Source organism: Dreissena polymorpha, chromosome 16 (assembly GCF_020536995.1).
Source record: "Dreissena polymorpha isolate Duluth1 chromosome 16, UMN_Dpol_1.0, whole genome shotgun sequence".
NCBI classification, from domain to species: domain Eukaryota; kingdom Metazoa; phylum Mollusca; class Bivalvia; order Myida; family Dreissenidae; genus Dreissena; species Dreissena polymorpha.
The window spans coordinates 30,195,094-30,222,217 of NC_068370.1; the positions used below are offsets into that span (position 1 = coordinate 30,195,094).

Below are 27,124 nucleotides of genomic sequence, written 5' to 3' on the forward strand. Positions count from 1 at the left end.
TTACAGCAGGAACGTTGAAGGTACATAAACACTTACATTTACAGCATAGTCTTTTGAAAGTGTTGAGTAAATAACCTTAACTTCAATGACGTTGCCAATACAATAAAGCTGTTGTCAAGAGAGTGCAGGTGATATAGTAACTTGAAAAGTGGATTGAAATAGTCATTATCCCTGCATGCATGTGGAAACTGATGCTTATTCAGTTCCCCATTTATGCTTGGAAAGTCGTCGAAGGCTGGAGAAGGGAAGTAACTGCGCGTAGACCAGATTATGGATATGTAAAACACATAACAGCGCTTGAACGGCACGTGAATCGCATTGTTAATACATGATTTCTCCCGTTAAAGCCCTCTTTTTGCCAAGTTTCTGCATCCCGCCAGAGGGCATTATAGATAGAGTTTATGCAATAATATTATATAATGAATGCATATTTAGAAAACGGTATATGCATTCTGATCATAAAACATGGTCATGAACAGATTACAGGGTATAAACGAACAGAAAAATTATGCAACCACAGAATATGTTCTAAAAAGCGCTTTGTTTAAAATTCCCCCTAATGCTGGAAATACTCACACATAGAAAGTATCCGTTTGTTCATGCAAGCAAAATAATGAACTATTATAATAAAATGTATATATTCCTACATGCATTTTTATTTGACTACCATATATGTGTTCAGGCGTACATTGTATGCATATTACATAAGAACAGGGCGATATATTTCGTACAAATGAGAGGAACAATGCTAAGAGGTTACTATTTATTGAAAAATAAGTAGTGAATCAAGTCAATTTACACTTTGCGTGAATATGTTTTACGTTTGTTCTATTTTTATATAAAAAATCATCATAAAATCTACATTTATTATATGTCGTTACATTTTATATGACGATATTTAATCTGACACCATAACGAGAATGCGTTCATATACTTCGACATAATACTGTTTGCGTAGAAAACAAAACACATTCTTACGGGAAATAATCAGAAGCTAAAACGTGTTTCATATTGCTGCAAAAAGCCCGTAATATAATGAAATGAAAGCACAAAACTTTGTATTTATACGTTGCTTTTTTTCTTCCAGCAATTGCACACTGTGGAAAATGCAACCTAATGCTGGAAATGTATATAAAAATACATAATAATAAAATATCTTTCTAAGAATGAATAAGCAGATCTAAAAATGAACAAGATTGTTGACAATGCTTTTTTCGGACATACGTGTTTACACATGTGATTATAAGAGAAAACATGTGTTAACGAAACTGATTTATTTTTATGCAAAGTTATTTCAGTATTAAAATGACTCAACATAAACATTAATAAACTACTTCAACTAAGCAGTTGGGATTAAATTTAACATCAGTTTAAATGGTGAAGTGCCTTTTTAAGGTGTGAACATTTTTGTTGCCAAGATCAATTTTATAGACTATTTACTTTATATAAATTGATTGTCAATTAACCGACGACAAACATGAAAGCTGTCAGGTACCTCAACTCAATACTGTGTTAAGGGTATACCTGACGTACAGGCTTCTTTACGCTGGACAAATACTTGTATTATTTGCTCAAATCCACCAAGATACATAATTTAGAAAACGGTAACAAAACACAAAACTTCAGGGTACAAAGTATGCCAAAACAAACTTGGGTACGAAAAAACATTTGGGTACAAAAAATACAGGGTATACACATGTAAACAAATATGCTTCCCTAGAAAGATTTTCAAAACAACAACCCGTCCACAGGGGCGGATCCGGGATTTCTGGTTTGGGGTGGGGGCGGGATATTCAAAGTTTTGCTGGTGGTCCAGGGGGGCCGCTAGAACCTCTGGTGGGTGCAGGGCATAGTCCTGATAGGGGTCCAGGGGGGCGAAGCCCCAACCCCCCCCCCCCTAAGCTCCACGATTTTAGTGATTTTGAAGGCTTTGACAACCACTTCTCGACCATGTCACGCCTTATATACTTTCATCAAAGTACCTTCTTTTAATGCCAAAAAGTGCATAGTTTATCGTTTTGGGGGTCCAGGGGGGCAAAGCTCCCCGGAAGCGCCACGATTATAGTGATGTTGAATGCTTTGACATGTTTAAATAGGTGATTAAGATCTAGTTAAGTGTTAAACATCAAATGAATTGACTTTACTTTGGCGATTTTAGGGGATCCGCCTATGGTCCTACATTGCATAGCATCACAAAATATCAGATAAAACTGCGGTCAGTGCTGTGTTTAAAATTCCCTTCAAATGCCTACAAATGCATAGAAATAGAAAGATGCAAGCGAAATTATAAAACTTGTATGGCAAAATATATGTATATTGCAACATGCTTGTTTATAGCCGTATATGAATATTCAGGCGTACAATTTTTGACAATTGCATACCAATTATGCGATATCAGAACAAATATTTTGTACAAATGAGAATATTGTATGTATCGAACCCGTATTATGTATAATAGTTAATACACAATATGTGTGAGTGCACTGTTATGTTTGTTTGTCTGTTTTTTCTTCTTCTTAAAGTATAATCATAAAGTATACATTTATTAAATATCGTTAAATCTTATATCGAGAGGTCTTATTTTTACGACAGTAAGAGAATGCGTTGTCATATACTTCGATACAATACTGGCGTAAGTGAAAACCAAATAAATGCATCAAATAAATTAGCAGACGCGTTTTTTTGTGTTTTTTTTGTTCAAACGAAAAGAAAAATTGATACTTGTTATTTCGTTCATTGCATCGTGCCTCAGAAAACTATAACTCTGATGCTGTGGTTTCTTCTAACCATTGATTAATATAGCCGTTATTAAATTATTTATATGCTCTCTTTTATTGCCTTTCAATTTGTATTACAAAAGAATATTCACACTTATGTGTGTTTTATATCGCTGGGCTAAGTGTGAGGTTCGGGATCTCTCAAATAGTTTTAAATTCGCAATGCTATGTATTTAATGAACGTTCATAGCAGATGACCACACTTTTATTCAATGTCGTTTTTTACGTTGTTTCGTTTTGTTTTTGTTTTAACCATTAGCTGGCCATCATTATAGAGACGCTAATCAAAATCCACCAAAGAACTTATTCAGTTATCAAAATTAGAATTTATATAATATTTGTAATTACACTTACATTGATAAGAATATTAACCATAAAGGTAATTGGCTATTCGAAGCATCACGTGATAAGTAAATGTGAGGTAAATTAGGCGCAATAAATGCAAGCACTAAACTGTAAACAAATAATAAAGCAGAAGTAAAAGGCGTACACTGATTCATTCGTGCAAAGCAATGTCGTAACGGTTTAGCACAACACCGACCATAGGTGAGTCGAAATAAATGTAAGATCTTGAATGTTCCACAAACGTCTGAAGTAACCAACAAAAAGCACACAATACTTGGATAAATTTAATGCATCGCCGAGGTCGCGATCGAACAGAGCAATTGAATCTAAAAAATAAACGTATATATCTGAGTGCACCCTAATTCCTAACATTTACTTAGTGTATGTGTTCTATTTTTAGATCAGAGAAAAATCAGCACGCGGATAATACATAAATATTATAAATATTAAATATTATATTAAATTGTAAGAAAATTATCATAAACGCATAATAAAATTATGCTGTTACGTTTACAGACGTGTATCGGCAGAATATATTTTTATTTATAATTTATCATTTAAATATTTATTTTTGCTAAATTTATCAACAGTCTTAGAGAAGTAGAGCGTAAATTAGTATGTTTTCGGTATTAAGTTCCCTTCTCCCAAGTGCATTGAAGAGATAAAGTGAAATTTCTATATGGGTTTTTTGGCATTAGGTAGAAATAGAATTAAGTCGAAAATGAAAATTTAGAAATTTAACATATAATTGTGCAAAATTTAAAATATTTTTTCATAGTTTTACAATGTTTTTCTCATAAATTATTTAATTATGAGATTGTTATTAAATATAAACTAAGTTTAAAGAAGTTAAAAAACATCGCCAAAGTGCTGTGTTTTTGCGCACTTCGCCCTAAGGTGACGATAGTATTTATATATATATATATATATATATATATATATATATATATATATATATATATATATATATATATATATATATATATATATATATCTATAGCCGCACAATATACTCCCCGAGGGATGTAAAAAAAGCGGGATGCGGCTAGAAGACTGCACTGAGGGATGATTATTTAGTCGCCGAAGACTAATGCAACTGCGTAGATAGTCCGTTTTCTCGGTTCATGCCAACAAGTTTCATTATTTGCCAACGCAAAGATCTATTAACAGATCTTTGGCCAACTTTATTTACCTGAAAAAGTTAAAAATGACAAGCAGCTTATAGAAGGAGCATAGTAATACATTATTTATATGTATATACATACGTATATATAACCGTTCGCATAAATTAAATTATGTAACCGAACAGTTTTAATGTATATACATATATAAATACATGTATAAAGATTGATATTTACTTTCCTTTTTAATTATTTACAGTTTAATTTAATGCAGACAACTTTGTTCTGTTCTTCTTTTCTTTATAGCAAAAATATCATTCACACGAATCTGAATATAAGAACAAATACGGATGTTCGAAATATAACTACGTTCATGTATATACTATATATCAATCAAATCAATCTACAGGTTTACGTATTTTATTTGTATTTCACTTTATTTAGCTTAGTAATTAAATAACCATAAACATTAATGGACTAACCTTCGTGTGCTGACTATACACTTTGTATGTCCCCCACCACTATAGTTGGGGACATATTGTTTTTGCCCTGTCTGTTGCTTTGTTTGTTTGTGTGTTTGTTTGCGTCAATCTTTAACATTTTTATAACTGTTGCTATATTGAAGATAGCAATTTCATATTTTTCATGCATGTGTATCTCATGGAGCTGCACATTTTGAGTGGTGAAAGGTCAATGTCATCCTTCAAGATCAAAGGTCAAACAGACAAATCCAAGGGAAGTAATACGCTTTAAAGGGAGATAATTATGATATCTGAACCTGCCAAATGATACTTTTTTTAAATAAATCAAAGCGGCGCAGTAGGGGACGTAGTGTTTCTGACAAGCACATATCTTGTTGTTCATGCGATTAAAACGACAAAGTAAACGATGACTACAAAGAAAATTTCTTGATCTGAAATATTAACTTCATATCGCTATATTCTAAAATCTTTTTCTATAAAGAAGGAATATAGTTGATACTTGTTCGTAGTTTTATTTCATCGTTCCTCAAAATTTTGTAACTCTGTTGCTCTGATATCTTCTCTCCTATTGAGTAATTAAATGGTAATTAAATTGAATGCGTTTTAATTCCCTTTTATTATTGTTTAATTTGAGTTACAATTCTATGAGGTTAAATTTTATTTACACGTAAATGTATCATAAATATTGCTGGGCCAAGTGTGAGGTTGAGCGCTCTATAACCGGTTTAAACCCCCAATGCTTTGCATTGAGCGTTCCAAGGCGGTGACCCCAGCTTTATTCTTATATGTGTTTATGTTGTTTTGTATTGTGCTGTTTTGTGCTGTTTTGTACTGTTTGGGCAATCGGTAACTTGTCTTAAATAAAGGACCAACTAATTGTTTATAATAAGAATTAAATACTGCTCCAGCAGCTGGAGTTTCACTTCTTTATATTGAAGATAACTATAGGTCTTTGCATAGTCGAACCATCTTTTTTAAGAAGACGTTTTGTCGGAAGATTTTTATTAATTTAGTATGTGTATGCATTATAATAAACAACGGGTAACTAAAAAATAAATAAAAAAATAAATTTAAAATAAAACATTGTCATTGACATCGAGCGCCTATGCTAGAGGTGACAATAACCAGGAAATCATTGTTATAAATTATTGAAGGTAGTTTGCTGGAAAACTTTACAGATAAATCATTCAATGATTGAACTGTAAGTCATTTGTTAAAACAAAATGTTTTTGTCATTTTAAGTGTTTCAATTTTGAAAAAAATTAACGTAATTTCTTAGGTGTTCGATAACTGGTTCGTCCACTTAAACACACACAAATTAAATCCATCCAGATCAGCAAGGATTTTCTAGTGATGGCAGAAAGTGTAATTATGTGATCGCTCAGTAGCAGAGCGCGCAATCTCAACGCTTAGTTGTTGTTACATTGTGTCCGCTCCCGGATATTTCGCCCCCAAGACGTTTCCGCCCTGGTCGATTCGCACCTAGTCGTTTCGCCCCCCCATATTAGCGGAACACTAGGTGTTGAGTAGTTTAATTGGTGACCATTATATAATCATCAAAGAAAGTACCCTGATGCATGAGTCTTAAATTAACAATGTATTTCATTCCTCATAATGTAATTGTGATAAAACAGGTGTTAGTTATATTAGCTATAGCGCTTACCATTTCTAGAAAACGAAAGGTGAAAACATTTGGAGATCCGTATTAAAAAATAACAGTGCTGCTATATATTGTAATGTAAATAATTACGACTCATTCAGTTTATAAATGTGCTTTGCTGTAATGTATTATTGTGTGCTATGTATACTCGAATAAACTATGTGTTCTGTTCTATTATATTCAAAAAATATTCATGTAGTGCAATTTCATATTTAATACAATACAATGTATGGAAATAAAGCATTTGGTTTCTTGTATGCGTGATATTCTATTAGTATTAAACTATTTATTAAATTCAATTAAAAATGACATTGTAAATGGAAATAATATTAAGAAAGTGATGCCATATTATTCAGTTAAAGTCGTTAGACATTATTAAACATCTTAACTGCGATAAGTTCCATTTATTCACTTGACAGCTTACGCACAAAGTGATGCTTGGGCAACAATCAATTACTGACACCCGCCTTCGATTGTCAATAAATAAACAAATCAGTTTTCTTTTAAAGTGCTCCCTAAATGGATATTTGATTAACAGTCTGAACAGGTGTTATAAACATGCCATTCAATGCGGACAGCTTATCTGTTAGAACATTGCCGCTAATCCGATGTTGTTGCGTAATGTTATTTTAACTATCAGATAAAGATCGTCGTGTATTCGCTTCACAGTAAAAATGATTTTGTAAAATGTTGTTTTTTTAGGGTTATTCTTATTATTTATTTATTTATTAATAATGAAATGATAAATCAACTTGTTCTATTATGTACTTGATTTACTTATAAAACGATATACATTTACTTATTATAAAAAAGTTATTATATAATCCATCACTACCTGCGTGCTTGCGGAAAACTATACGGACCGCCAGTCATGGAGTAATGTACGCTGTCGAACTCACCTACCTGCGTGCATGCGGAAAGCTACTGAAATATCGAATGTGTTCATCGCGTTGTTTTAAATTGTTATTTTATGCCAAATAAATAAACAAATAGACTATACGGACATTTCTTCGTGTTGTCATACGCTGTTATGTTAATGTACTTCATAAACTATATAAATAAAGAATGCTTTCATTGCCGTTTTATGTAACTAAACTACTGAATTATCGTATGTGTTCATCGCGATGTTTTACACTGTTATTCTACGTTATTTTATGCCATATAAATAAACAAATAGACTCTACGGACTTTTCTTTGTGTTGCTTATACGCTGTTGTGTTTATGTACTTCATAAAATATATAAATAAAGAATGCTTTCATTGACGTTTTATGTAACTAAACTACTGAAATATCGTATGTGTTCATCACGTTGTTTTACACTGTTATTCTACGTTATTGTATGCCAAATGAATAAACAGGTCAGAAAAATTATTTCTTTTTAGTTTTTTGTTACTACTCTTGAGTCTAGACTATAAGTTTAATCATTGACGTGATAAATATCCTCTTATTAAAATTATATAATGGTCACCAATTAAACTACTCAACAACTAGTGTACCGCTAGTATGGGGGCGAAACGACCAGGTGCGAAACGACCAGGGCGGAAACGTCTTGGGGGCGAAATGACTAGGGTGCGAAAAAACTTGGGCGCGAAACGTCTGTAAATCGATGTCCGCTACTCAGCCGATACCGATAAAATAATACGTGAAATAAAACTAAAATGGCTGCGCCCATGGTCAACGCTGTTGAGCACACTTAGTTAGAAACATATGTGTGTTTTCACCTTCAACGCTTCATGGTTATTTTCAAAATCGAAAAGGTTATATAAGGCCGTAGTTTTCTTTTCAAAATCAGTAACAAATTGGAATGACACAAAAAATGGAGAAAACCAACAATGAAAATATCGACACTTTTTATCCGATTCTGAATGAAGCCCGGATTGAGGAGCATGCAATTATTAGCAGTGCATCAACGCAGGGATCGGATGTTGTGACAGAGTTAAACACATGTGGACCGCTGTTCAGCTCAAATAAAAATGAGCTGACACAACATAATACTTGTTTACATGACCAAATGAACGATGAAAATAATGCAAACAACGACAATCACCAAATTGAATTTCAAACAGAAAATGGGAATCATAAAGACAAAGTCTGTCAAAATTTGCTAAATATGTGTGCATCGCCTTTAGAGAACAAAATCGAAGAAAAAGACATATTGGTTTATAGTGCAAATATGCCTTTCTCTCACAGCCATACATTACAAAAATGTAACCAAACATTGTCACCAAGTGAACAGTTACATACACATATAATTCCACCAAGCATCTCAACAAAAAATCAAGAAAACATGACTCACCACTCACTGCAATCAATGGAAGAAAGCTGGTTGAAAAAGGATTGCGTAGCACAGACCAGTGAAAGTAATGATCTGTCAATTAAAATCACTTTTGATGATAAGGACAGTACAAATAGTGAACATACTGAAGAGGTGCAAGAGCCTCAAGCAAAAAGACCCAAACTTGATTTCGACTCATCTACCATTTGCGACCCGCCCGATGTGCTTATTATTAAATCCCATGGCAGGTAATATTTCATGGAAATATAGTGAATGCTTGAAGATTGTAATACAATTTTGTAAAAAAAATCATGTACAAACAAAACTTGTCAGACTGAAAAAGTCATGTACATTTTAAACTTAAACTATTGCCAGGATAATATCGTTAAGATACCATCTTAGAACAACAATATAAATATGTTACAGTTAATCTTGTACTAGTTCTTAAAATTATCAACTTTCCAAAGAAAAAGTTTTTTTTAAAGGCAAACCTGTACATGCGTAACAATATTGAAATATGAATTTTAATTGCAAATTGCACGATCTGTCACGATACTTTTATTTTTTCTTTGAATAGTAAATACTTTTCTTTTGACTTTGTTTTACTATATGCTGTACAATGTTTTAGTTCAGCGTTGAGCAAACAGTTTTCATCTGAACCTTGTCAGATAACTGGGGCATGGGAATGTTTTGAGAATGAAAAAATCAACAATTATCTTCGTGGCTGTAAATGGTAATTTTTATTTATAACTACAATATTAGAAGAATTATCAACGGTAATTTAATAAAAGCTTAATCAGCGAAATACATTTTCTCAGGGATTTTTTTTAAATGTGAAGGTTTAGTTTCTATGGAAAGTAGACTTTCATGGTTTTATGATTTAAGTATTCATTTAATTCCTGTTAAATTTGATCAAACAGAAAAGAATTGAGAGAAAAAAAGGCTTGTGACGATTTGTTTTCATGTTTATTGACTGAAGAGACAAGTTTTCTTTGACTGATGTGTGTGAGTTGAGATTTAAATTTAATTGTGAGCTTTTATTTTTGTTACAAAATACAAAAAACCAACAAACATGCCTCTTTATTAACAAATTTGTTACAGAAGAACACTGCAATTGCAGATTTCTTATCTAAAAAATTATATTTGCTGAATATTAATTTTTGACAATCTAAATGTAAACACATTAGCATTAAACAATGTTTTTTTTTCCAGGGCTCCTGATGGAACGTGTCTGATTGTTAATAGTAACGATAATACTCTGCGAGTTTTTAATCTCCCACAGGAACTTTACTATGATGGCGGGGAATATAAAGTTATTCCAGAATTAGTAGGTCTCTTACAAACCTTTTCTTTATTCCAAAAGGTATCTTCAAAGGTTAGTTTTTATGCGCCAGGAAGGGTGGCATAAAGCAGTAGCACTGTCCGTCAGTTTGTTTGTCTTTCCGTCTGGCATTCTGTTTTTCAGAGTTTTTTTAAGCAACCCTTTCAGATATAGAGATTATTTTTGGTTTTTGAGTCTACCTACATGCCTTACAACGAAGTGTTCCTTTTGTTTCCAGCCATTGTTTTATGGCAAAGTTATGGGCCTTGGACTTTGTAATTTTCTGTGTTTTTAAAAAAAATAGTTTTTTTGCAAAATGCTTTCAGATATGTAGATGATTTGGGGTATGTGGGTCTTCTTACATGACTTACAGATGAAGTGTGAGTTTTGTTCGGGTCCATTGATTTTTGGCAAAGTTATGGGTCTTGGACTGATTTTTTCTGTTTTCCTGAGGTTTTCTACGCAACTCTTTCAGATATTGAGCTCATTCTGGTATGACTTGTATACCTTCATGACGTACAGATGAAGTGGAGTTTTGTTAAGGTCCATTGATTTTTGACAAAAATACAGGCCTTGGAATTTTCTTCAATATAACACTTTAAGAATTTTTCCAAAACACTTGCAGATACTGTTCAAAGCCTGTAACTCTATCAAATAGCAATGTCAGACCAATAACTTCATCATGATATTTTAAATTTGGATATACATCATGAAGCTGCTGTGTGGCTTCAAAGCACAGTAGGGGGCATTTTGTTTCACAAAAGCAGCTCTTATTTTAGCAATATAAAAATCTATCCCTGCAATATATTTTAAACTTAAACTTTATTGAACACCAATCTAAAATGATAAAATCCCCCCAAAAAGTGTAAATACCAGTATGGCTTATGTTTTTTTAAATACAATGTATACACTCGGTCAACAAACGGTAGATTAGTGGGTAAGCTCATATGCGAGAGAATTTTCCAATTGAAGTGTATGTTATTACCTTAGTTGGGGGAATTTTAAATGCGTGATGTGTTTTTTTAGATTTTAGGCATGATTGCATGTTTGAAGTTCTACATTTTAAAACATATTTATAATATTGTTTTAATTTTTTACTACTAATTCTGGCTTTAATTAGGCTCTAAATGAAAACTGCTTGGATTATTTTGTTCAAATTTAGTCTCTTTTTCAAAATAACATGTTAAGATTTAATATTTCAAGATATTTAAGGACAAAATATAGCTTTTGAGAATGTGAATGAAGCTAATTTTTGATACCAAATTAGACCTAATACGGTCTTTAGTAAGTGAGGACTCAAAAGTTTTAAACGTAGATATTTTTCATAGCTCTTTCATAAGTACCTCTTAACATGCATATACTAAGCACACCTTGATTGTATCTATGCATGAAATAACTTTTCTGATTTATTCATTTGTTTTGTATTACAGGCGCCAGTGTTTAGTATTAAAGAGTCAGACACAGTGTATGACTTTGCCTGGTTCCCTCTAATGTCGTCAGCAGAACCAGACACAGCTTGGTAAATTATAAATCAAACAACATTAATACAAAAGTGTTAAATTATGCTTTATGATCTATTTATGTTAAAATCTTTTTGAGACCACTTTAAGGTTGATGCATGCATTTACTGATGGGCAGTGCCCTTTGTTTACAACTTAAGTTTTATCACTTCAGTGATATGTGTTGACTATATGGTTTTAAAATATGAAAACCTAACATTTAAATTTTAATCTGTATTAATAAAATACTAGGTTGGGGTGGGGGCAGGGGGAGACACATTTATTATCCCCTACCGGTGAAACCGGAGGGGACTTATGGTAGTCAGTCAGTCAGTCAGTCAGTCAGTCAGTCAGTCAGTCAGTCAGTCAGTCAGTCAGTCAGTCAGTCAGTCAGTCAGTCAGTCAGTCAGTCAGTCAGTCAGTCAGTCAGTCAGTCAGTCAGTCAGTCAGTCAGTCAGTCAGTCAGTCAGTCAGTCAGTCAGTCAGTCAGTCAGTCAGTCAGTCAGTCAGTCAGTCAGTCAGTCAGTCAGTCAGTCAGTCAGTCAGTCAGTCAGTCAGTCAGTCAGTCAGTCAGTCAGTCAGTCAGTCAGTCAGTCAGTCAGTCAGTCAGTCAGTCAGTCAGTCAGTCAGTCAGTCAGTCAGTCAGTCAGTCAGTCAGTCAGTCAGTCAGTCAGTCAGTCAGTCAGTCAGTCAGTCAGTCAGGTCAGTCAGTCAGTCAGTCAGTAGTCAGTCAGGTCAGTCAGTCAGTCGTCAGTCAGTCAGTCAGTCAGTCAGTCAGTCAGTCAGTCAGTCAGTCAGTCAGTCAGGTCAGTCAGTCAGTCAGTCAGTCAGTCAGTCAGTCAGTCAGTCAGTCAGTCAGTCGTCAGTCAGTCAGTCAGTCAGTCAGTCAGTCAGTCAGCAGTCAGTCAGTCAGTCAGTCAGTCAGTCAGTCAGTCAGTCAGTCAGTCAGTCAGTCAGTCAGTCAGTCACACTTTTCTGGATCCTGTGATCACTTTTAAAGTTCTTAATATTTTTTCATGAAACTTGAAACATAGATAGATGGCAATATGGAGATTATGCATATCATTTCATTTTGTGCCTACGTCAAACATTCTGGTTGCCAAGGCAACAAATATAATAAAAAAATATTTTTTTAACTGACAATGGTTGAGTTTCACCGGTAGGGTTGCTTGGCAATCTCTTGTTTTAATTAGCCTTACTAAAGCATGCACAACTTATTACGTTTAAAACAAATGCCTTATACAGAAATAAATCTAGATATCCATATGAAGAAAAACTGCTATTCATACATTATTTAGATGTTGTTTTACAGTGTGGCTGTGACCAGCAAGGACACCCCTATACATCTGTATGATGCATTCACTGGAACGCTGCGTTGTAGCTACAGAGCATACAACCATGTTGTAAGTTGAGCAGCTTGGTCTTTAAATCTCTGTTTTTCTTACAAAATGATTAAAATTTACTTTTGTACCCCTTTAAAAAGGTCTGAATTAAGGGCATACCCGAGCGGATAGCAGGCGGATAGGATGGGTCTTGTACTTGTCCTGAGATTTACTTTGCCCAACACGGATGGATTTTCCAAATTCTTGCTTATAGTGATTATTAAAGTGATGAGATAGTGTGTATCATGAGATAGTGTGTATCATGAGATAGTGTGTATCATGAGATAGTGTGTATCATGAGATAGTGTGTATCATGAGATAGTGTGTATCATGAGATAGTGTGTATCCTGAAATAGTGTGTATCATGAGATAGTGTGTATCATGAGATAGGGTGTATCATGAGATAGTGTGTATCACATAAGAACCATGTCAAGCTTAAAGACTGAATTTGGGATATTTGTACTTGACACTTTGTTCAATTCAAATATTTTCCCATTGTTGAATAATTTTCATAATACTTGCTATGAGTGATTAGCATGATGCGATGAATTGTTGGGTACAAGAACCTTTCATAGGTCCAAGGTTGATTTCCCAATTAGAGGTAAAAAGTTGAATAAAGGATATTTGTTCTTGACACTTTGTCTGAACCGGAAGGACTAGGTCTAGTGTCAATGTCACAATTCAAGGTAAGCACACAAATGTGATTTTTTTAGCAGCATAGATGAATTTAAATATAACTTGCCATAACAAGGTCAAGGTTAAAATTAAAAATGAAAGGTATAATTTAGAAAAAAGGAACTTTGTCCAGCATTGATTGCTTTTCATTTAGCATGGCAGAAATAATTTGAATGATGAGAGGTTCCAAGGTCAAGGTTTTATCGAACACAATGGATGGATTTTTTAGCTCCACTGGCCAGAGGCCAGCTGGGCTTATGTCATGGTCCTGTGTCCGTCGTGCGTGCATGCGTTAACTTTTTCTTTAAACATCTCCTAAACTACATGTCCAATTCTGATAAAACTTCTCACAAATGTTCCTGGGGTGAATCTCTTTCAAATTTGTTCAAATGATGCCCCTGGGGTCAAATTTGACATGCCCCGGGGGTCAATAAATTGAACATATGCTTATATAAAGCCTTTTTTGTGCAAACTTTAAAATCTTCTCGTCCATAACCATTGGGCCTAGTGCTAGCACATTTTGTTTGAGTGACATTTAATAGTTCTCTACTTTGTTTGTTCAAATTATGCCCCTGGGGTCAAATTTGACCCTGCCCCGGGGGTAACAAAAATGAAAATATGGCAATGCTTATATAAAGCCTATTTTGTGCAAACTTTAAAAATCTTCTTGTCCATAACCGTAGGGCCTAGGGCTTATTCGGTAAGTAGTGACATCTAATAGTCCTCTACCAAGTTTGTTCAAATTAAGCCCCTGGGATCAAATTTGACCGTTCCCCAAAATTGAACTTATGCTTATATTAGTCCTATTTTGTGCAAACTTTAAAAACTTTTTGTCCATAACCATTGGGCCTATTTCTACCAAATTTGGTATGTCTTAAAATCTTAAAGTTCTCTACCAAGTTTTTATGCCCCCGGATCGATAGATCGGGGGTATATTGTTTTTGGCCTGTCTGTCATTGTATGTGTGTGTGTGTGTCCCAAAACTTTAACCAAAACTTTAACTTTGGTCATAACTTGTGCAATATTCAAGATAGCAACTTCATATTTGGCATGCATGTGTATCTCATGGAGCTGTACATTTTGAGTGGTGAAAGGTCAAGGTCAAGGTCATCCCTCAAGGTCAAAGGTAAAAAAAACTAATTAAAAAACTTTAACCTTCTTCATAACTTTTGCAATATTTAAGATAGCAACTTGATATTTGGCATGCATATGTATCTCATGGAGCTGCAAATATTGAGTGGTGAAATGTCAAGGTCAAGGTCATCCTTCAAGGTTAAAGGTCAAATTTATTGCTTCAAAGCAGCGCAATAGGGGGCATTGTGTTTCTGACAAACACATCTCTTGTTTCAAATTATGCCCCTGGGGTCAAATTTGACCCTGCCCGGGGAGTCACAAAAATGAACATATGCTTAAATAAGGCCTATTTTATGCAAACTTTAAAAATCTTCTTGTTCATAATTATAGAGCCTAGGGCTACTAAATTTGGTATGTAGTGACATCTAATAGTCCTCTTCTAAATTTGTTCAAATTATTCCCCTGGTCTCAAATTCGACCATGCCCTGGGAGTCACAAAACTGAACATATGCCTCTTTTGTGCAAACTTTAAAAATCTTCCTGTCCATAACCATTGGGCATAGGGCTACAAAATTTGGTATGTAGTGACATCTTTTAGTTCTCTACCAAAGTTGTTCAAATTATGCCCATCGGGCCAAATTTATCCCTTGAATGCTCCCATTAAAAAGTTGTTCAAGAAAATTTGATTCGTCAAAAAACATGGCCATCGGTGAGGCGTTGAACTTTGCATGTTTATGCGTTTTTGCTATTTATTCATTATGGGATTAATAAACTATTTTCTTCTGAAAATAAAAGTTTTATCAAAATACACTTGGAATAACTTTTTAATTATAATAGATAAATGTATACATGTTGAGAGTGAAAGGTAGACCAACATGTTAACTATCCATAAATGTTAACCCTTTACCAAACAACATATTTTGGACTGCCCCAAATTGAAAGACATTGCAGATGAGAAATAATATTGTAAAGTCACAAGCTTGAGTACATTTCAACCCATGCACATTGCACGCTTTTTTTGCAAAAAAAAACAGTGGAGCGATACAGGGCCATCATGGCCCTCTTGTTTCATAAGTTATCAGTATGGTAAGACTGAGTGTTGCGTGCTTGAAAGTGGTCTAACGATAGGTCAAGGTCACTATTTAAGGTCAAAGGTTATATTTAGGAAATTTGTTCTCACAATATTCATTACTTTGTCAAGTATGAATGGATTTTCAAACAGCTTGGCAAAAGTGATCAGCTTGATATGTGGAGTATGAGGCTCAAAAATCAGTATTTTAGGTCTGAGGTCGAGTATGAGGCTTAAAAATCAGTATTTTAGGTCTACGGTTGAATATGAGGCACAAAAATCAGTATTTAAGATCAAAGGTTGAGTATGAGGCTCAAAAATCTGTATTTTAGGTCTAAGGTTGAGTATGAGGCTCAAAAATTAGTATTTTAGGTCTGAGGTCGAGTATGAGGCTCAAAAACCAGTATTTTAGGTGTAAGGTTGAGTATGAGACTCAGAAATCAGAAATTTAGGTCTAAGGTTGAGTATGAGGCTCAAAAACAAGTATTTTAGATCTGAGGTCGAGTATGAGGCTCAAAAATCAGTATTTTAGGTTTAAGGTTGAGAATGAGGCTCAAAGGAAGTATTTTAGGTCTAAGGTTGAGTATTAGGCTCAAAAAGAAGTATTTTATGTCTAAGGTTGAGTATGAGGCTCAAAAACAAGTATTTTAGGGTTGAGGTCATGTATGAGGCTCAAAAATCAGTATTTTAGGTCTAAGGTTGAGTATTAGGCTCAAAAAGAAGTATTTTAGGTCTGAGGTCGAGTATGAGGCTCAAAAATCAGTATTTTAGGTCTAAGGTAGAGTATGAGGCTCATAAAAAAGTATTTTAGGTCTAAGGTTGAGTATGAGGCTCAACAATCAGTATTTTAGGTCTAAGGTTGAGTATGAGGCTCAAAAATCAGTATTTTAGGTCTAAGGTAGAGTATGAGGCTCAAAAATCAGTATTTTAGGTCTAAGGTTGATCAAGGTCCAAACATGGTCTTGGCAAATTAAGGTGTTTTTAAATGTCTGTAAGGAAATCTTTTGATAATTTTGGGTTAAAACTGAAACATTCTTTTGAATAATTATTGACAAGATCTTGTTTAGAATGCATTTTTGTCATTCTGTTGAACGTGTGCGCTACAAGTCTTTTTTTTTTAGCTCACCTGAGCACAACGTGTGATCGCCTTTTGTCCATCGTGCGCAGTGTGTTGTGCGTCCGTCTTCAACATTTGCCTTGTGAACACTCTAGAGGCCACATTTCTTATACGATCTTCATGAAACTTGGTCAGAATATTTGTCCCAATGATACCTCGACTGAGTTCGAAACTGGGTCATGCTAGGTCAAAAAAAGAGAAACCTTTTGAACACTGTAGAAGTCACATTTGATGCCCAATTTTCATGTAACTTTGTTAAAATGTTTGTCTTAATGATATGCTGGTTGAGTTCAAAAATTGTTCCGGTCCGTTAAAAAACATGGATGCCAGTGGGCGGGGCAGTATTCCTTAAATGGCTTTTGAGAAACCTTGTGAACACTCTAGAAGCCACAATTTTTGCACAATCATCATGAAACATTAAAACATTGGTTGTAGTTATATCTCGGATGAGTTCGAAAATGGTCCAGATTGGTGAAAAAACATGGCCACCAGGGGGTGGGGCAGTTTTCTTAGTATGTATATAGTGACATGTGGACACTCTAGAAGTCACATTTTTGGTCCAATCTTCATGAAATTTGGTCAGAAGATTTGTTTCCTGGATACGACGGTTGAGTTTGAAAATGGTTTGGATCGGTAAAAAACATGGCTGCCAGGGGGGGGGGGGTCTTTTTCCTTATATTTAGTATATATAATAAAAAAGTCACATTAGTTGCCTAATCATCATGAAATTGGTCAAAACATTGTTTATGTGGATATCTCGGACGAGTTTGAAAATAGTCGTGAACTTTTGAAAAACATGGCCGCCAGGGGTAGGGGCAGTTTTCTCTATATGTATATAGTGAAAACATGTGAACAGTCTATAAGACACATTTTTTGCCCAATCTTTATGAAATTTGGTCAGAACAATTGTTTTCTTGATACGACGGTTGATTTAAAAAATGGTTTGGATCGGTAAAAAAACATGGCCGCCAGGGGGTGGGGGGCTTTTTCCTTATATTTTTATAGTAAAAAAAAGCTTGTGAACACTGCAGAAGTCACATTTTTTGTCCAATCATCATGAAACTTTGTCAAAACATTGGTTTTATGAATATCTTGTTATGATATCTAGGCCAAGTTCCTTTATGGTTGCGGTTTGTTAAAAAACATGGCTTTAAATTGCGTTATAGTGTAACCTTGTTTACACTCTACTATGAAATTACCGATGTACATGTTGAATGAAATTTATGCATATTATGATATTTATGATCTCCATGCAGTCATAAATATTAATTCTGCAGATAAGATATGCAGTTAAATTAAGATATGCAGTTAAATTGCCAATTTTTTTTAAAATTTATTTTTGTTCCTTTCTGAAGAGGATTATTATGTTTATGATTGGTTGGGGATGAATTGTTACAAACCCTTTATTTAATATTCTCAAAATTTTAAGTAGTAATATTAATTTCACAGAAAAACACTTAGGGGAGAAACAACTGTATTTATCTTGAATTCTGTTTGACCTCCAATCATGAATGCATCGCTTGTCAGGAATGCACTCTTATTTCTCCATTGATCCCATTCATCCACCTGCTTATCAGCAACTAATTAATTCTCTATTAACTGTGCCTGAATTGTTAATTTGATGTAACAGGCTTGCAGCTTAAAAGCCCTTAGTCCCTAGAAATAGGCCCCAGCTGGGAACTCACATTAAAGACCTTCAGACTGATAAGAGTGGAACACAAATTGTTATGGCACACAGTATATGGATGTCAGGTAGGTGGTTTTGGTGTGATTATCAAAGATTTGTGTGTTAAATAGGATTGATAGTTGTTTTAATTGGAAATATCATTGCAAGGTGAGTCTGAAAATAGTTCCCGTTTGTTTAAAAGCAAGGCCCTGAGGTGGTTGGCAGATTTCTTTTTATTGCTATAATGAAACATTGTGAACTCTCTGTAAGTCACATTTTAGTTTAATCTTAATGAAACATGCTGAGAACATATGCTCCTATAATATCTTATTTAGTTTGAAAGCATGGTTTCCAGGGGCGAGCGAATTTCTTCTTGTGAACCTTATGATGATATTTATGTTTCATGAAGTACTTTTATTATTTTGAACTCCACCTTCCCAGAATTGTTTAGTTCCTTTGGGTCTCAGGTGAGCACCTTAGGACCCATGGCCCTCTTGTTTTAATTTGCATGATCTTGTGTTGAGTTCCGCACTGGTCATTATCACAGTGGATCATAATTGATAACAGAGGTAAATGTATGTGACATTCAAGGTGGACTTTTGACAGCACGTTTTGAACATGCTAGTAATCATGCAGATGCTCCATGCAAAGATGCTACTCACTGTCCCCATAAGATGTAGTTTGTTTCAAAACCATACAATTTAGTGTAGCATTCCACTCTTGTTTAGGATGAAGTAGTGGCTGCCCACAGTGTAGAGTTCAGCTGTGACGGCCTAAAGCTCTACAGTGGCTTCAACAAGATGATTCGCGTCTTTGATGTCACTCGGCCCGGAAGAGAATTTACTAATAGACCAACCTTCGGTAACACGCAATGACTTAATATTTTTAAGTAATGACATTTTCGACTTTGTTTTTGAAGTAATACACTTTACAAGCTTGGTGGTTTGAATGCACATACTTTTATGGTTGTATCTTCCTCTGACCTTAATGTACCTTTATATCTATTAAACATATTGACATAAAATTGAAACACTCGCTTTCTTACATATTGTTATATTTATTGTCATGTGAATAAGGAAGTGATATCACATAACATGCTTAATGAGTAATGTCTGCATGAACACTATTGATAATTCATTGTGGAAATAATTTTAAAAGGACCTGTTAACACTCGCTTTTAATTCAAACAATCCAACAATTCAAATTTTGTTGGAGCAAACATTTTTTAATTATCCCTGCTGAAATTCATTTCGGAGGGTATATAGTAATTGGTCCTGTCCGTCTGTGGGTCTGTCCTTCTGTCTGAAACTTTGTCTTGAGCATAACTCCAAATCTATTCAATGGATTTACTTTAAACTAAAAATATAAACATATGGCAACTAGGAGAGTGCAGTGACCAAGAACCCTAACTGAATCTACCTTAGTTTTTAGCTCACCTGAGCGATAGCTCGAGTTAGCTATTGTGATCACTCAGCGTCCGGCGTCCGTCCGTCCGTCCGTCCGTCCGTCCGTCCGTCTGTCTGTCTGTAAACAATTTGTAAACATCTTCTTCTACTAAACCATTGAGCCAATTTCAACTAAATTTCATGTGGAGCATCCCTAGGTCATGGGACAAAAGAATTGTTAAAAAAAATTTGATCGCATAACCAAGATGGCCGCCATGACCATATATGGTAAAAACCTTAAAAAATCTTCTTGTCAGAAACCGCTCATCAGATTTTCCAAAAATTTCACAGGGATGACCTTTGAAGGCTCCCCTGAAAAAGTTGTTCAAAGAAATTTGATTCGTCAAAAAACATGGCCGCAGGAGCTCGTTGAACTTTGCATGTTTATTCGTTTTTGCCTATTTTGTGAAAACTTTAAAAAATCTTCCATATTTTTTGTCCGATCCTTTCCAAATTTGCACAGTGTCTTTATATCAATGAGGACACAAACCCTACAAAAAATGAGCATTATTGGTCCATGAAGTACAGAATTACCTCCCCTTGAATTGAGAAAATGGTGTTTATGCAATAAAGTCCAAATTTTTCATCCAATTCTTTCCAAACTTGTAAGGATTTAGCATGGTTCAAACAAGGGAAACAACTACGGTTTATGCATGTTCTTTTTATTACAGAATTGCCTCCCTTTAATTCATTCAAAATCTCATTTTACAGCAGAGATTCCAAATCTGACCTGTAAATGAGCCCCATATTTACTGCCAGTGCTAGGTTACCTTTTCCCATTTGATCATTCTTAAGTATTGGTCTTGTAATGCTGCTACTGCTTCTGCTACTGCTACTGCTACTATAACTACTACTACTACTACTACTACTACTACTACTACTACTACTACTACTACTACTACTACTACTACTACTACTACTACTTCTTCTAGTACTACTACTAATACTACTACTACTACTTCTACTACTATAACCACTACTACTACTACTACTACTACTACTACTACTACTACTACTACTACTACTACTACTACTACTACTACTACTACTAGTACTACTACTACTTCTGCCACCACCACCACCACCACCACCACCACCACCACCACCACCACCACCACCACCACCATCACCACCACCACCACCACCACAACCACCACCACCACCACCACCACCACCACCACCACCACCACCACCACCACCACCACCACCTTCTACTACTACTACTGCCACTACTACTACTACTTTTACCACTACTACTACTACTACTACTACTACTACTACTACTACTACTACTACTACTACTACTACTACTACTACTACTACTACTACTTCTACTACTACTACTACTACTACTACTACTACTTCTACTACTTCTACTACTACTACTACTACTACTACTACTACTACTACTACTACTACTACAACTACTATTACTACTACTACTACTACTACTACTACTACTACTACTACTACTACTACTACTACTACTACTACTACTACTATTACTACTACTACTACGCCACCACCACCACCACAACCACCACCACCACCACCACCATTCACAGTGACAACAAACGTATTCACACAATGGCTGCTACTACAACTTAAAGCCCATATAGGGGGGCATGCATGTTTTACAAACAGCCCTTGTTTCTATGGGATTTTAACCACAACTGTTCATGTTTATCTCCGACACATATTTTTAGGTCACCTGTCATGAAGTGACACGGTGAGCTTATGTGATCGTGTGATGTCCGGCGTCCGTTGTGCGTGCCTGCGTGTGTACGTGCGTCCATCCGTCAACAATTTGTTTGTGTAGACAGTAGAGGTCACAGTTTGCATCCAATCTTGATGAAATTTGGTCAAAATGTTTATCTTGATGAAATCCGGTTTGGGATTGTATTTGGGTCATCTGGGGTCAAAAACAAGGTCACTAGGTCAAATAATAGAACAACCTTCTGTAGACAATAGAGGTCACAGTTTTCATCCAATCTTTATGAAATTTGGTCAGAATGTTTATCTTGATGAAATCTGGGTTGGGATTTTATTTGGGTCATCTGGGGTCAAAAACTAGGTCACTAGGTCAAATAATAGAAAAACCTTGTGTAGACATTAGAGATCACAGTTTTCATCCAACCTTTATGAAATTTGGTCAGAATTCTTGATGAAATCTGGGTGGGATTGTATTTGGGTCATCTGGGGTAAAAATCTAGGTCAAATAAATAGAAAAACCTTGTGTTGACAATAGAGGTCACAGTTTTCATCCAATATTTAGGAACTGTTGTCAGAATGTTTATCTTGATGAAATCTGGATTGGGATTGTATTTGGGTCATCTAGAGTCAGGAACTAGGTCACTAGGTCAAATCATAGAAAAACATTGTGTAGACAATAGAGGTCATAGTTTTCATCTGATCTTAATGAGTCAGGTGAGCGATTCAGGGCCATCATGGCCTTCTTGTTTAATTATCTCCCTTTATTTAATTTCAAAGTAATTCTTTGTGCGGAGCATAACTCTATATCTACTGAAGGGATTTACTTGAAACTAGAAATATAAACAGATGGCAACTAGGAGAAGTGCAGTGAACATGAACCATAACACTTTCGGCAGTAGTTTTTGAATTATCTTCCTTAATAAATTAATTTATTATTTTGTATTTATTTATAATTTTAAATTATATTAAATTTTATTTCATAGCAAATATTTTAGCTTGTCAATTTTTAATATATCCCTTTATCTAATTTGACAATAATATTTTAATTTGAACACTGAAGTATTCACTGTAAAATGAATACAATGTAGATGAGTTTAAGGAAAAATACAGTGCTCAAGAACAGTAACTGTTTGTATCCTCCTTTTTAATTACCTACTTTTCTTTCATTTCCATAAATTTTGTTCTCTACAGCTTAACTCCAATATTTTATAACTAATTGAACCTTGAAATATAAATAGAGGACACAGGTGCCATTGTTTAGCTCATCTATTTTTTGAAAAAAAAAAGAGCTATTGTCATCACTGTGGCGTCGGCGTTGGCATCGACATCCGGTTAAGTTTTGCGTTTAGGTCCACTTTTCTCAGAAAGTATCAATGCTACTGCATTCAAACTTGGTACACTTACTATCATGAGGGGACTGGGCAGGCAAAGTAAGATAACTCTTGCGTGCATTTTGACAGAATTATGTGCCCTTTTTATACTTAGAAATTTGAAAACTTTGATTAAGTTTTGTGTTTAGGTCCATTTTATTCCTTAAGTATCAAAGCTATTGCTTTCATACTTGCAACACTTGCTAACTATTATAAGAGGACTGTGCAGGCAAAGTAATGTAACTCTGACTGGCATTTTGACAGAATTATGTGCCCTTTTTATACTTAGAAAATTAATTTTTTTGTTAAGTTTTGTGTTTTGGTCCACTTTACCCCTAAACTATCATAGATATTGCTTTCATACTTGGAACACTGCTTACTATCATAAGGGTACAGTAAAAGGACAAGTTGCATAACTCTGGTTGTCATTTTTACGGAATTATGGCCCTTTTTGACTTAGTAACTTTGAATATATGGTTAAATTTTGTGTTTCGATCCACTTTACTTCTACAAGTTCAAGGCTATTGCTTTCAAACTTCAAATACTTTCATGCTATCATGAGGTTACTGTACCTGGCAAGTTGAATTTTACCTTGACCTTTGAATGACCTTGACTCAAGGTAAAATTATTAAATTTTGCTAAAAATGCCATAACTTCTTTATTTATGATTAGATTTGATTGATACTTTGACAAAACTACTCTTACCTGACATACCACAATAGACTCCACCCAAACCATCCCCGTGTCCTCCCCCCCATCCCGAATCCCCCCCCCCCCCCCCGATTCTTCCCCCCCTTCCCCGAATGCCCCCCCCCTAATTTTTTTTTTTTTGAAATCTCCCAAACGACCACCACACCCTCACACTATACTATACCCCAAAACCCACTCACCCCAATTTTTTTCTGAAACTGTTAAAAAACACAAATATTTATATTTATTATTTTATGTTTGAAATACCGTCCAACCATCGCACCCAAGAATACCCCCCGCCCTCTCCCCCCCCCGAATTCCCCCCCCCCTATTTTTTTTTTTTTTTTTTTTTTTTAAGATCATCTCACAAATGACCACCACACCCTCACACTATACCACCCTCCCCACCAAATTAATTTTTTTATTGAAACGGTTAAAAAACACAAATATTTATTTATTTTTATTATTTTATGTTTGAAATACCGTCCAACCATCGCACCCAAGAATTCCCCCCCCCCCCTTCCCCCCCGATTTTTTTCATTTGTTTCCGCATTTTTGGAAGATAATGTAATAAATGTCCACGCCCCCACACTATACACCCCTCTTCACTCCACCCCTCCCTCCTTTGTGATTGAAAATGAGAGTCCATTCACCTTTAAAAAGAAAATAGATGAGCGGTCTGCACCCGCAAGGCGGTGCTCTTGTTAAAAATATTATTCTAATCTTAAACAAATGTTGTCATACAAGCAAACACATTTCGGCGGGGATTTGGCACTGTGACAAGCTCTTGTTGTTATTATACTTTAGCCTTAATGGGTATACTTTAATGAATACCTTATATTTATATAACATATTTTTTAAAAACTTAATAAAATGCCAAATCTGTATGAACTAGTCTGTTTGAGGCCTTTTTAAGGTGACTTGTTTTTTTAGATTATAGTATTGAGACCATAGTATTAGTGTCACTGTTTTAATAATCAGAATCTTCTCCAAAGACACCAAAAAATTGAGTCTGTTGATAAGCCATAGGTTTTCATGCAATTGGGCTTAAATATAAAGGCCTAAACCTATTAGGTTTACACTATACTAAATATATGCATACTATAGGTGATATGATTCTCTGATCCTCAAACAGAACTTATGCTAGCTTATTTCACCTTTTCGGCAAATCATTTTTTTTCCCCTTCCAGTAAAACCAGAGGGGACTTATGGTTTGCGTCTGTCTGTCGGTCAGTCAGTCTGTCACACTTTTCTGGATCCTGCGATAAATTTAAAAGTTCTTCATATTTTTAATGAAACTTGAAACATGGAAAGATGGCAATATGGAGATTATGCGTGTCATTTCATTTTGTTCCTACGTTAAGAATTCTGGTTGCTCTAGCAACAAATAGACTAGAAATATTGTTGAAAATGGTGGAGTTTCAATAGTAGTGGACCATATTGCTTGGCAATAGTCTTGTTTTATCTCACCTGAGCACAACATGCTGAAGGCTTTTGGTATAACCTTATGTATGTTGTTCGATGTTGGGCATGCATAGTACTTTGTCAACATTTGCCGTGTGAACTCTATTGAGGCTGCATTTATTCTCCAATCTTTGTGAAAATTGATCAGAATATATATCCTTTATATATCAGCTGACTTTGAAACTGGTAATATGGGTCCAAAAACTAGGCCAGTAGTTCATATTCAAGAAAAAGCTTTGAGCACTATAAAGACCACATGTGTATCATCATTTTCATGAAATGTGATTCAAACATTTTCCCAATGATATCTGGACCATTATTAAAATTCATATGGGGTTTAAAACTATATGACTGGGTCAAATTTAAGAAAATGCTTGTGAACATTCCAGCAGTCAATTTTGTTTGCACAAACTTAATAAAACATTCTCTGAATTTGTTTGTCCCATTTCTCCTAAAAGTGAGATATGGTTGCTGGTCATTTAAAATCATGGCAGCCATAAGCCTGACAAGTTTTCTTTATGTATAAAATAAATGATTGCAACCATATAGAAGTGAAATTTTGTACCCACTCATTGTTATTCTTGCTAAGTACAAACACACATTTTGTTATTGTGATATTTTGGCCGAATTTGGAAATAATTTTGTTTGTTAAATGATATGGCTTCCTGGTGTGTGGCAGTTTTATTATCCCTCGCCATAGGCGGAGGGATATTGTTGTCGCGTTGTCTGTCCTTCTGTCCGTCTGTCTTTCCATCCATCCGTCGTTCCATCCGTCCGTCCGGAGCCATGTCTTGGAAGTGCTTTGGCGGATTTTATTGAAACTTGATATGAGCATATATATGGATAAGAGGATGATGCACGCAAAATGGCATTGTACACCATCTGTTAATAATGGAGTTATGGCCCTTTGTATCTTGAAAAAATGTTTTTTTGAGTGTCAAAAACAACACTTTTGTGTCCAGAAGCATATTGGTGGGGGATATCAATTCAACGAATTTGCTTGTTTATAAGTGTATTAGCGTATTGCCAAACCTTGTGAGTACAACCTGATTAGAGCAATCGAGTTCTCTTTGTTGTGAGATGAGTGCCTTTGGCCCTCTTGTTTGTCATGTTACCTTGAAGAATTAATTGCATTTTACAAATATCAACGAATTGTCAAACCTAAATTTACTCAAATGACTTTTTGGAAGCAAACACAGGTCATTCCAAAAATATGTTAATGTTAATTATTATTATTACTAATGTTTCTTCATTTTTATGCTCTCTGCATCTACTGATGTGGGATGCTATCTTTATTAGAACAAACATCTATCTGTTCATTAATCTTTTCCAAAGAATTCCAAAGATTTGTATAACACATCAATATTGCTTCCTACAAAGGCTTTGATACTTGTATGTATGTTATTTTTGTACACTCATGGCACATCACCTTACCTCATTATGACTGAGACATTGACCTGCCTGTGGGCTAAGAAAAATTCAAAATTATTGTTTTGCCTAAACTGACAGTTACATCTAGCATAAATATCTATTCCTACAGAGCTCCAATATTTTAATACAATCTTAAATATTTGTTATACAAATAGAAAACACACACAAACTTCCCATTTGTTTCTGTGTAGCAAAGGATGGACAGCGTGGTATCATCTCTTGCATATCTCCCAGCCCAACTGAACCAGGGCTCTACGCTGCCGGATCATATGCCAAATCTAGTGAGTCACTTAAATGATGCTTTATTCAGTGCTTGAGAGAGGGGTGCAGGCCCTTCGTGTGTTAGAAAGACAATCAAAGATTTTGATATGGTTCCTTTTAAGCGATTTTATATAATCTTATACAACAATGCCTTGCAAAAAAAGTTCATTGATGATTTGGTTTAGAACAAACTATATTTATAATAAACTTGATGTTCATGCAACTGACAAATCTTTTTAAGTGATTCATATAAAAATTCATCATCATCATCATCATCATCATCATCA

General features: G+C 34.9%; 1 protein-coding gene across 8 annotated transcripts in view; it reads left to right on the forward strand.

Moving 5' to 3' along the window:
* Positions 1-7,978: 7,978 nt before the first annotated feature.
* Positions 7,979-27,124, forward strand: part of LOC127861442 (telomerase Cajal body protein 1-like) — a 112,597-nt gene continuing 93,451 nt past the window's right edge. The window contains exons 1-7 of one of the 8 annotated variants that reach the window (XM_052399936.1): positions 7,983-8,908; positions 9,289-9,393; positions 9,873-9,987; positions 11,412-11,500; positions 12,793-12,883; positions 19,192-19,324; positions 26,768-26,857. In XM_052399936.1, coding sequence (XP_052255896.1) covers positions 8,190-8,908; positions 9,289-9,393; positions 9,873-9,987; positions 11,412-11,500; positions 12,793-12,883; positions 19,192-19,324; positions 26,768-26,857 — 1,342 coding nt within the window. In that variant the 5' untranslated portion in view covers positions 7,983-8,189. Of the gene's footprint in view, positions 8,909-9,288; positions 9,394-9,872; positions 9,988-11,411; positions 11,501-12,792; positions 12,884-19,191; positions 19,325-26,767; positions 26,858-27,124 lie in introns of all 8 variants that reach the window. The other 7 variants (XM_052399935.1, XM_052399934.1, XM_052399933.1 and 4 more) reach the window with 7 other exon arrangements.